The sequence below is a fragment of the Balaenoptera ricei genome, chromosome 18 (genome assembly GCF_028023285.1).
Source record: "Balaenoptera ricei isolate mBalRic1 chromosome 18, mBalRic1.hap2, whole genome shotgun sequence".
Lineage (NCBI taxonomy): Eukaryota > Metazoa > Chordata > Mammalia > Artiodactyla > Balaenopteridae > Balaenoptera > Balaenoptera ricei.
This window is the reverse complement of record NC_082656.1, coordinates 81,178,030-81,188,979: the sequence shown is the minus strand read 5'-3', so window position 1 is coordinate 81,188,979 and position 10,950 is coordinate 81,178,030. Positions and strand designations below refer to the sequence as shown.

The 10,950-nt window shown below is 59.0% G+C and overlaps 1 protein-coding gene across 1 annotated transcript in view; it reads left to right on the top strand.

Annotated features, from left to right (window-relative positions):
* Positions 1-427: 427 nt before the first annotated feature.
* The window catches only part of IRS2 (insulin receptor substrate 2), a 30,705-nt gene continuing 20,182 nt past the window's right edge, over positions 428-10,950 (top strand). The window contains exon 1 of the mRNA XM_059902505.1: positions 428-4,984. Coding sequence (XP_059758488.1) covers positions 940-4,984 — 4,045 coding nt within the window. The 5' untranslated portion in view covers positions 428-939. The remainder of the gene's footprint in view (positions 4,985-10,950) is intronic.

Below are 10,950 nucleotides of genomic sequence, written 5' to 3'. Positions count from 1 at the left end.
TCCCCTCCCCGGCGGAAGCTCCCAGCCCAATTAATTGAGTCAAAGGCGGGAGGGCAGGGCCCTCCGCGCGGCGGCCGCCGGCCCCCGCCCCTCCCGCGCGCCCCTTTTCCCGCCCTGGGTGGCATCTCCTCCGCCGGCATCCACAACGAGCCCCTGATTAATGAGGCCCGGGCCGGCCCCCACCCGACCCGGGCCCTGGCCTCCGCGGGAGGGGGAGGGGACGGCGGGAAACGCGGCCCCGGGAGAAAGGGGGGCGGGGCGGGCCGCGCGGCCCGCCCCGCCCCCCCCGCGCCCCGAGCCTATTGGCCGCGCCAGCCGTCTGTCGGGGAGCGCGGCGCCAATGCGGGCGGCGGGGCGGGGCGGGCCGCGCCGTGTGTGCCTGCGTAACGCCGAGTCACATGTTGTTTTGCTCTTCTTAGTTCAGTCACTCGGTGCGCGATGTGTTACTCACTGTGCGGCGGGGACCGCGACGAGCCCGGGTCGCCGTTGGCAGCACCAGCAGCAGCAGCCCCGGCGGCGGCGGCGGCGGCGCGGACCCCGAGTACCGGGGCACACCCCGGCACCCCGGAGCGCGGCGCGGCGGCGGGACCCTTGCGGCCGGGCGCGCCTTAGGCTCGGCCCCGCGGCTCGGGGACCCCCGACTCTCGGCCCAGCCCGCGAGCCCCCAGGCGCCGCCCGAGAGCCCGGGAGGCAGCGGCCGCCGCCGCCGCCCGCGCCGGGCATCCTCTGGGGCCCCGGATCGCGGAGGGCGCTGCGCCACCGCGCGGTGCCGGCCCCCCGCCCTCCCCGCGGCGGGCCTCCCCGAACCTTCCCCACCTCCTGGGCCCGAGGGACGCGGGCTCCGGCGGGCGAGCAGGGGGGGAGGGAGCCGCCCGCGCCCCCTCCGCTCCCCCCGGCCCCTCCACGCCGGGCCGAGCGGCGCGGCCTGAAGCGCCGGTGATGGCGAGCCCGCCGATGCACGGGCGCCCCGGGCCGGCGGGCGGCGACGGCCCCAACCTCAACCTCAACCACAATAACAACAACAACAACAGCGGCGTGCGCAAGTGCGGCTACCTGCGCAAGCAGAAGCACGGCCACAAGCGCTTCTTCGTGCTGCGCGGACCCGGCGCGGGCGGCGACGAGGCGGCGGCGGCGGCGACAGCGGGCGGGGGGCCGGCGCCGCAGCCGCCGCGGCTCGAGTACTACGAGAGCGAGAAGAAGTGGCGGAGCAAAGCGGGCGCCCCGAAGCGGGTCATCGCGCTCGACTGCTGCCTGAACATCAACAAGCGCGCCGACGCCAAGCACAAGTACCTGATCGCCCTCTACACCAAGGACGAGTACTTTGCAGTGGCGGCCGAGAACGAGCAGGAGCAGGAGGGCTGGTACCGCGCGCTCACCGACCTGGTCAGCGAGGGCCGAGCGAGCGCCGGCGACGCGCCCCCCGCCGCCGCCGCCGCCCCCTCCGCGTCCTGCAGCGCCTCCCTGCCCGGCGCCCTGGGCGGCTCGGCCGGCGCCGCCGCCGCCGCCGCGGCCGATGACAGCTACGGGCTGGTGGCGCCTGCCACGGCCGCCTACCGTGAGGTGTGGCAGGTGAACCTGAAGCCCAAGGGCCTGGGCCAGAGCAAGAACCTGACGGGCGTGTACCGCCTGTGCCTGTCGGCGCGCACCATCGGCTTCGTGAAGCTCAACTGCGAGCAGCCGTCGGTGACGCTGCAGCTCATGAACATCCGCCGCTGCGGCCACTCGGACAGCTTCTTCTTCATCGAGGTGGGCCGCTCGGCCGTCACGGGCCCCGGTGAGCTGTGGATGCAGGCAGACGACTCGGTGGTGGCGCAGAACATCCACGAGACCATCCTGGAGGCCATGAAGGCGCTCAAGGAGCTCTTCGAGTTCCGGCCGCGCAGCAAGAGCCAGTCGTCCGGCTCGTCGGCCACGCACCCCATCAGCGTCCCCGGCGCGCGTCGCCACCACCACCTGGTCAATCTGCCCCCCAGCCAGACGGGCCTGGTGCGCCGCTCGCGCACCGACAGCTTGGCCGCCACACCGCCGGCCGCCAAGTGCAGCTCGTGCCGGGTGCGCACGGCCAGCGAGGGCGACGGCGGCGTGGCGGCGGGGGCCGGGGCGGCGGGCGGCAGGCCGGTGTCGGTGGCGGGGAGCCCCCTGAGCCCGGGGCCGGTGCGCGCGCCCCTGAGCCGCTCGCACACCCTGAGCGGCGGCTGCGGCGGCCGCGCGAGCAAGGTGACGCTGGCGCCGGCAGGGGGCGCCCTGCAGCACAGCCGCTCCATGTCCATGCCTGTGGCGCACTCGCCCCCGGCGGCCGCCACCAGCCCCGGCAGCCTGTCGTCCAGCAGCGGGCACGGCTCGGGCTCCTACCCGCCGCCCCCGGGCCCGCACCCGCACATGCAGCACCCCCTGCACCCCCAGCGACCCTCCAGCGGCAGCGCCTCGGCCTCGGGCTCCCCCAGCGACCCTGGTTTCATGTCCCTGGACGAGTACGGCTCGAGCCCTGGGGACCTGAGAGCCTTCTGCAGTCTCAGGAGCAACACGCCCGAGTCCATCGCCGAGACGCCCCCGGCCAGGGACGGCAGCGCGGGCGAGCTGTACGGGTACATGACCATGGACCGGCCCCTGAGCCACTGCGGCCGACCCTACCGCAGAGTCTCCGGGGACGGGGCCCAGGACTTGGACAGGGGCCTGAGGAAGAGGACCTACTCCCTGACCACGCCTGCCCGGCAGCGGCCGGTGCCCCAGCCCTCCTCCGCGTCCCTGGATGAGTACACCCTGATGCGGGCCACCTTCTCCGGCAGCTCAGGCCGCCTCTGCCCGTCGTGCCCCGCGTCCTCCCCCAAAGTGGCCTACCACCCCTACCCCGAGGACTACGGCGACATCGAGATCGGGTCGCACAGGAGCTCCAGCAGTAACCTGGGCACGGACGACGGCTACATGCCCATGACCCCCGGCGTGGCCCTCACGGGCGGCGGCGGCGGGAGCTGCAAGAGCGACGACTACATGCCCATGAGCCCCACCAGCGTGTCCGCCCCGAAGCAGATCCTGCAGCCGCGCGCCGCCGTCGCGGCCTTGCCCCCCGCGGGAGCCGCGGGGCCCACGCCCGCGTCGGCCGCCAGCAGGGCCTTCCCGGGGAGCGGGGGCGGCTACAAGACCAGCTCCCCGGCCGAGAGCTCCCCCGAGGACAGCGGGTACATGCGCATGTGGTGCGGCGGCTCCAAGCTGGCGGTGGAGAGCGCCGCCGACGGCAGGCTGCTTCCAAACGGGGACTACCTCAACATGTCCCCCGGCGACGCGGGCGCCTCGGGCACCCCGCCCGACTTCTTCTCGGCCGCCCTGCACGGCGGCAGCGGCGGCGGCGGCGGGGAGATGCTCCGGGGCGTCCCCGGCTACTGCTACAGCTCCCTGCCCCGCTCCTACAAGGCCCCCTACGCCTGCAACGGCGACGGCGACCAGTACGTGCTCATGAGCTCCCCCGTGGGGCGCATCCTGGAGGAGGAGCGGCTGGAGTCGACGGCCGGCCCGGGGTCCACGCAGCCAGCCGGCGCCTACGCGGCCGGGGCCGGGGGCGGCGGCGGCCACCCGCAGCCACCCCACGCGGCGGTGCCTTCGCCCGCGAGGCCCGGTGGCGGTGGCAGCGGCCGCCCGGAGGGCTTCCTGGGCCAGCGCTGCCGGGCCGCGCGGCCCACGCGCCTGTCCCTGGAGGGGCTGCAGACCCTGCCCCGCATGCACGAGTACCCGCTGCCGCCCGAGCCCAAGAGCCCGGGCGAGTACATCAACATCGACTTCGGCGAGGCGGGCGCGCGCCTGTCGCCGCCCGCGCCCCCGCTGCTGGCCTCGGCCGCCTCGTCGTCGTCGCTGCTGTCCGCCGGCAGCCCGGCCTCGTCGCTGGGCTCGGGCACCCCGGGCACCAGCGGCGACAGCCGGCAGCGCTCCCCGCTCTCCGACTACATGAACCTCGACTTCAGCTCGCCCAAGTCACCCCAGCCGGGCGGCCAGGCCGGGGACCCCGTGGGCTCCCTGGACGCCCTCCTGTCCCCCGAGGCCTCCGCGTACCCGCCGCTGCCCCCGCGCCCCGCCGCCCCCTCCTCGGCCCTGCAGCCGCCGCCGCCGCCGCCGCCCCCGCCCGGAGAGCTGTACCGCCTGCCTCCGGCACCGCCCTCCCAGGGCCCTGGCGCGGCCTCCTCTCCGTCCTCGGGGGCGGGCGACAGCGGCGACTACACCGAGATGGCCTTCGGCGTGGCTGCCACGCCGCCGCAACCGATCGCCGCGCCCCCGAAGCCCGACGGGGCCCGCGTGAGCAGCCTCGTGTCCGGCCTGAAGAGGCTGAGCCTCATGGACCAGGTGTCGGGGGTCGAGGCCTTCCTGCAGGCCAGCCAGCCCCCAGACCCGCACCGCGGCGCCAAGGTCATCCGCGCGGACCCGCAAGGGGGCCGCCGCCGCCACAGCTCGGAGACCTTCTCCTCGACCACCACTGTGACCCCCGTGTCCCCGTCCTTCGCCCACAACCCCAAGCGCCACAACTCGGCCTCGGTGGAGAACGTGTCTCTCAGGAAAAGCGGCGAAGGGGGCGGCGGCAGCGTCCTGGGTGGCGGCGACGAGCCCTCCACGTCCCCCCGCCAGTTGCCGCCGCCGCTCCCCCCGCAGGCGCGGCCCTGGACGCCGAGCCAGCCCGGGGGTTTGGTCGGCTGCCCCGGGGGCAGTGGCTCGCCGATGCGCCGGGAGACCTCTGCCGGCTTCCAGAACGGCCTCAACTACATCGCCATCGACGTGAGGGACGAGCCGGGGCTGTTGCCGCAGCCGCCGCAGCATCCTCAGACGGGAGACAAGGGCGCCTGGGGCCGGACCCGGAGCCTCGGGGGTCTCATCGGCGCGGTAGGGGCCGGCAGCACCGGCGGCGTGTGTGTGGGGCCCGGCCCTGGCGCCCTGCCCTCCGCCAGCACCTACGCCAGCCTCGACTTCTTGACGCATCACCTGAAAGAGGCGACGGTCGTGAAAGGTGAGGCCCCTGCGGCTGGTGGAAGAAGGGTGGGCGCGCGAGGGCATCCGTGGCTAAAGCCTCTTCCTTTCTTTGGTACCTCGACCTAAATGCCCGAGTACGGGCGCAGGTTTCCTGTTCTGTTTCACTTTTGGCCCGATGTCAGCTCTGGAACCCCAGAGACCTTGCCAAGAGCACTCAGGTCATCTTTGAGTTGAATGTGACTCTTCGGACTCGGGAGACTTTTGATTTGTTTTCTTGGGCCCAGCCTCCCCGTCTTCCCATGAACACACCTGGCGGGTGCCCCCAGTTCAGCCACCCCCGGGGGGGAGGCGGCAGAGAGGGGGTCTTCTCCATCTGAGAGGTGGGAAACTTCTGCCGGGAGGGGACCTGAAGTTCCAGCAGCTCCCAGGCCGCAGCCCTCACCTTTCTCTTTGTTTTCCTGGAGCCGGGCCCGGCTGGCTCTTGCCGAGCCTCAGAGCTTATAAAAAACAGGCCCAAAAGTTGTTTAGGAAACGAACATCCATTTTGGTGACTGCTGCAGGGAACAGCGAACCATTTAAAGTTTACACGCAGCCTGTAGGAGCTTTTCCACCAGAGACGTTCCTCTTCTCCGAACGGGCTGAAATGGTAACGCTGCTTAAACACAGCTCAGAAGCAGTGGTTCTTCAACTGGGGCCCACCTGGGAGTCACGTGGAGAGTTTGCTGAGACCCGGACGGCCGGGCTAGGTGAATCCCCGAGATTCCAGTGCCGTGGGTCTGGGGTGTGGCTCCCAGTGTGCTTTCCTAAGAAGCCCCCAGGTTGTGCTGGTGCTGCCGGTTTGGGGACCGTGGCCGGGAGCACCTGCCCCAGTTAGACCGCCTGAGTGTGCTTGAGAAATGGCCTATGGGGGCAGCCCAGGCGCAGTGACGTGAAGCGACCAGTGGGCGGGGCCCAGGCCCCCAGGATTTTTCGGCCGCCCAGGCGATGTGAATCTGGGCTTCAGAGGAGACAGTGAAAGATGGCCATGCTGGTCTTCTCGGGAACCATTGGATGGGATGGTGTCCAGAATTGTCCTTTGCAGTCTCATCACAGATCCAAGAGGAGAGAGGTGTGCTTGCCTTGCACCTGCAGGGGCGTCCTGACTGTCTCAGAGGTCCTGACTGTCTCAAACTTTGAATGATGAGGTGGAGGAGAGGTGGAGTGAGGGGTCCGGTGGGTTCAAGAGAGTTTCTTCTTTAATTTTGTAGCCGCTTCTGTGCAGGGTTGTCAGGAAGATAGAGGCTTTGTGGGAACCGCAAAGCACAGAGCAGTGAACACGGCTTAGATGCTGGCCTGAGGTCAGCGGTCTGCAAGGGTTACAGGGTGACGATTGAGGTAGCTTGGGGATCCGTACACCTTTTTTTCTAAAAGTAAACAGAGCCCTCTAATGCCATCTAAATCCAGCATGTGTTTTCTAGTATCCGTGGGATTTAAAGTTACAGCTGTAGAGTGGATACCCTGGAATTCCAATATAACAGAGGAAACGCTACCTGCTTTTTTATTAAAATTGTGGAACACAAGATAAAAAGAGTCACGGAGAACTCTCAGGAGTGTGGTGCTTCAGCATCTGATGAAGCCCACTGGAAGTTGTCAGGACGTGTCCCATAAACGATGGCGCTCAGCGGAAGGTCACTTTGCTTGGAGTTAACTTGAGCCCTACAGGTGCATCTGAAAAATTGCTCGTGTGTCTGGGACTTGAAGGATGATTAGCTGCCGTCCAAGATGCAGACCAGATAAACACACCAGCGTTAACTAGACCTGAGTGGAGGAGAAATCCGTACGCACAGGAATGGGTATAGGCCATCGTGAACACGAAAGTACATTTTGCTGAAATCTGATTCTAATCAGAAAAACAGCCTGAGAACACAACACCTCTTACTGCTGCTGGTGGAGTAGGCGGGAAAAACCTGGACTGGATTGAGGAGGGCCCTGGGAGGGGTTTCTTGCAGTCACGGGGCGAATGAGCTGGAGTGTGCACCTCCAGGCCTGGAAGGATTCAAGGCCTTTCCGATAAAGTAGATACTTTGAGAAACGTGATTCACGTCTAATATAATGCCCTTTTCAGATGAGGGAAAATGTTAAACCGCAAGAGATAAGTTTAGGAGAGGCCTGATTTGGCCTGTTTTGTTTCAGATTTCCCACCAGTATAAAATTCCTTACAACCTATAGGATTCAGGATTCTGAAATCAAAACAGCAGTTTGTATGTTCGGCGGTGGCTGAACAAGATGAGAGATGGCTTTGGATTGCTGGTTGTCCAGAGTCTCTGTGGGCGTTAACGTAAACACTCTCTTAAGAAGGAAAAAAGACTATTTTTAAGCAAAATGGATAACTACAATTGACCCATTGTGCCCAAACCACATTTTGTTTTTGAAAAAAGGACTACATGCTAAATGGATTTCTAGTAAACTAATTTGAGCACAGAGAACCTTAGGCTAGGGAAGACGAGCATCTCATCTTAATTAACGGGGAAACTAAATTGCGTTTTGTGGAGCCAGAAAGGGACCGTCGAGAAACCCAGAATGAACATCCACTTTTACTGAACTCACGTTTACGCGTAGACATTTGTTTGTGATGCCCATAAATAAAAAGTTCACAGGAGATAAGTGTTCTTTGAGAGCATGATTTATGGAAGGAAGACTTGCAAAGCATTTCTTTGAAGATAAAATGGAAAATGAACTTCCTGAGTCATTGGGTTTGCTGCCCTGACTCTCGGAAGTGGCCGTGTTTCCACATCCAGCTCCTTGGGTTCCGCGTGGAAAAACTTCACGAGTTACGCTGAAGTGGGACCATTCGGGGTCCCTTGGGGGTAGCGTTTGGTATTGGGAGAAGTGGTGACAAAGAGGTAAGGTTCCAGCAGTGTTTGATGGTTGTTTCCAATAGCATTGGGGATGGCGGTGGGGTTTCAATGGTGGAGCCAATTAAAAAGTTAGTACGCCTGAGATTGACACAGATGTGTGTGTATGTATTTGTAGGTCCTGCAGAGCAGATGCAAATTTAGCTCTAAACTATGCATCTTACTTGGGAGCAGGGAGAAGGTTACCTACCCTGTGTTTTGTGGGTGTGTATGGGAAAAAATATAACCAATCTTTAGAGTATTGTTTGGGAACTGAAAGTATGCTACTGAACTTACTGTGCTTTAACACCGCTCTTTAAAATGAACTTTATATATTTGGTTGTTAGGGTTATAGATCGGTGTATACCATAAACTGTGTTATTTTACTATTCTTCTTTGGTGGGGTTTTTGTTCTAAAATTGGTTTATGTGTAGGTTCAAGGCAGATTAGATAAGAATTACCCCAAAAGCATCTGTATTTAAATTTGTTCCATAAAAGGACTGTTTATTCACCTCCCACAGTGAAAGAATCAAGGGATGAGAGAGCAACGCAATTGTTTCTGAAGGGACAACACAGTCACAATTCATGTTTAAAAGTATTGTCTGTTGAAGTCTTAAAGCAAGGAACTTGAATATTTTTAGAACTCCAAGGAGATGACTTGACAAAAACCACACACGCTTTATTTTTCCTGTCGTGCATGCTTTTCCGCTTTGGTTGGCTAGCTCTTGTCATAATAAGGTAGTCCGTGCCCTGTTCCCACCCCGTTCCCAGGAACAGACAACTAAGGTGCTAATGAAAACACACACAGGCTTTCCTGAATGAAAGTCACATGACTTGTTCTAGTTCCTTTATTGAAAGAGAAACCTTTACCAAAATAGTACTTCGGAGAAGGAAGCAGGGTGTGTGGAACACTAACCCAGGAATCAGGAAACCAGGTGTCTAGTTGCTGTTCTTCGTGAGTCAATGTGCGAGAGAGGAAAGCCATTTAATCCCTGTTTCTCACTTTCTCTGTCTGTAGAATGGGGTCCTTACAACCCTCTCCTCCTGTGCTCAGGGCCCCTGGGAGGCCCAGGAGGTTGTCAACATCCGGAGCGGTTCAGCTCCTCTAAAGAAACGTGTTAATAAATCCAGCCATGCTACTGATGTTTCCTACCTTGAAACCATGAGCGTGTACAGGAAAGACACTTTCGTAAACGGGTTTTCTTAAATTAAAAACAAAACCCAGGATGCTTATAGTTGTCTGAACGTGGAGCCGGTACCTTCCTAAGAAATTCAGGCCTTTTCTGTTTCGGTGGCTGGTTTTACTCCAGTCTCCAAGAACCATTGTTTTTTCCCCTCTTTGTTTCACTTGAGATTTTTCTTTTCATAGATAATTATCAATTGTCATGAAGTAGTGTTTTAAATTACATAGTAAAACAACAATTAAGGAAAAGAGCATTCTGATCCTGAAACTGTATCAGGACCGTACTTTCTAATGACCTTTTTTACCACGTGGTTATAAGAGATAGTGTCAAGATGAAAATGTGTAACCGGAATATAGGCTTTTTAAAATTGACAGTGTTGCTTTTAATATGGGATGCCTTATGAGAAAAACAGAACCCTTAAACTTTTAGTTGCTGAATTGGCCATTGTTTGGCCTGGGGCTTCACTCTTCAGGGTTGATTTAATGAGGGTGATCACTCCTGCCCTGTTTGGATTTGTCTGGTTGTCAAACTGGGTAGGAAAACCTCCAGCGTTTGATTCTTTTGTTCTTCCACAGGCCCACTAACCCCCAGAAGAGGCATTTTCATAGGTAATTAATGCTTTATTTTCTTTAGAACTCTTAGTATTAAAATGAATCTCGTTCTGAAAAGAACTTGCGAAAGTTTCAGGACCAGCACAGGGATAATGGGTTTTCTGTTAAAATTCCCACTAATGCGTTTTCTGTAGAAGCTGAGTCCCAGGAGCCGGTTAACTTTTGGTATCAGATTTGGCAAGTGGAGAGGGTTTTTTGTTTTGTTTTTTTGGGTAGCACAGAATCAGGTGTTCCCATTTCACCTCAGAAACTTAAGGGAAAATGTACCTTGACTCCTTTATCTGCTTTGCCAAGTACACCAAGTTGGGGAAGCTCGGAGGGGAGGGGACCTCTGTGCCCTTCCCCACAGCCCGGTCTTCACTTGGGGCGCCTGTAATAGGTGAATTCTCTGCAGACTTTATCTAGTGCAGACATGAGCAGAATGCATGTTTCCGTACAAGTTGGGCAAGGCCTTTGAATGCTGGCATTCTCATCCGCCAAACGGAATTTTCTGAACCTCCAAGATCAGCGGTTATAAACATGTTATCGATCAGGTGGTAGGTTTTGTGAGAATAGCCACATTTCAATGGGAAGATTCTTTCTGTGTTAATTTCATTAGTTTGAACATATTCTTCAAGGTGGCAGAGATTATTCTGAATCACTCAAGGTCGATTGTTGTAGACAGAGTTCAGTGGTAGATTTTTTCTGAAGAGAACTGGTGAAGTCATCACTCAAGACCGAGGAAATGCTGAGGCTGATAATTGCTCCTGATTATTCCATTTCTTTCTAGATGGCTGCAGAGACTTACATTAACTGTGCACTGAAATAACGGGCACAGAAGAAAGTGTGAATAGAGAGAGCTGGAGTCTATGTTGGACACTAGCATTTTGCTCTGTGGGTGCGAATAATACAAGATAACTTCTGTGCTTGGCCGTCTCATTTAATTGAAATTCATTGCATCAGAACTGAGTTCATTGCATTCTGCTGAGATGGAATTGGGTTAGGACTTACAGGCTGCACTTTTACAAATGATACAATGGTTAAGTTGGCGGCCCAGGATGTCTTTTCTATTGGACTAGGAAATACTAAATTTGTATCAAGTTGCTTTTACCTGTCCAGAGACTTTGTAAAAGTTGATCAGGCAAAAGTGTCTTCAGACTTGGCCCAGTTTTCTTATGCCATACGTGATATTTATGTCCAGAGACGAGATTTGCTTAGGTGCTTTTACTGAAATTTGGAATATTTGGTCAAATATTGTGATCCTTAATATACCTTGAAGATGAATGATTACATGTACAGCATTTTGTAAATACTGGGCTTTTTAGTATCAATTTTAAAGAGTACCAAATTTGGGGG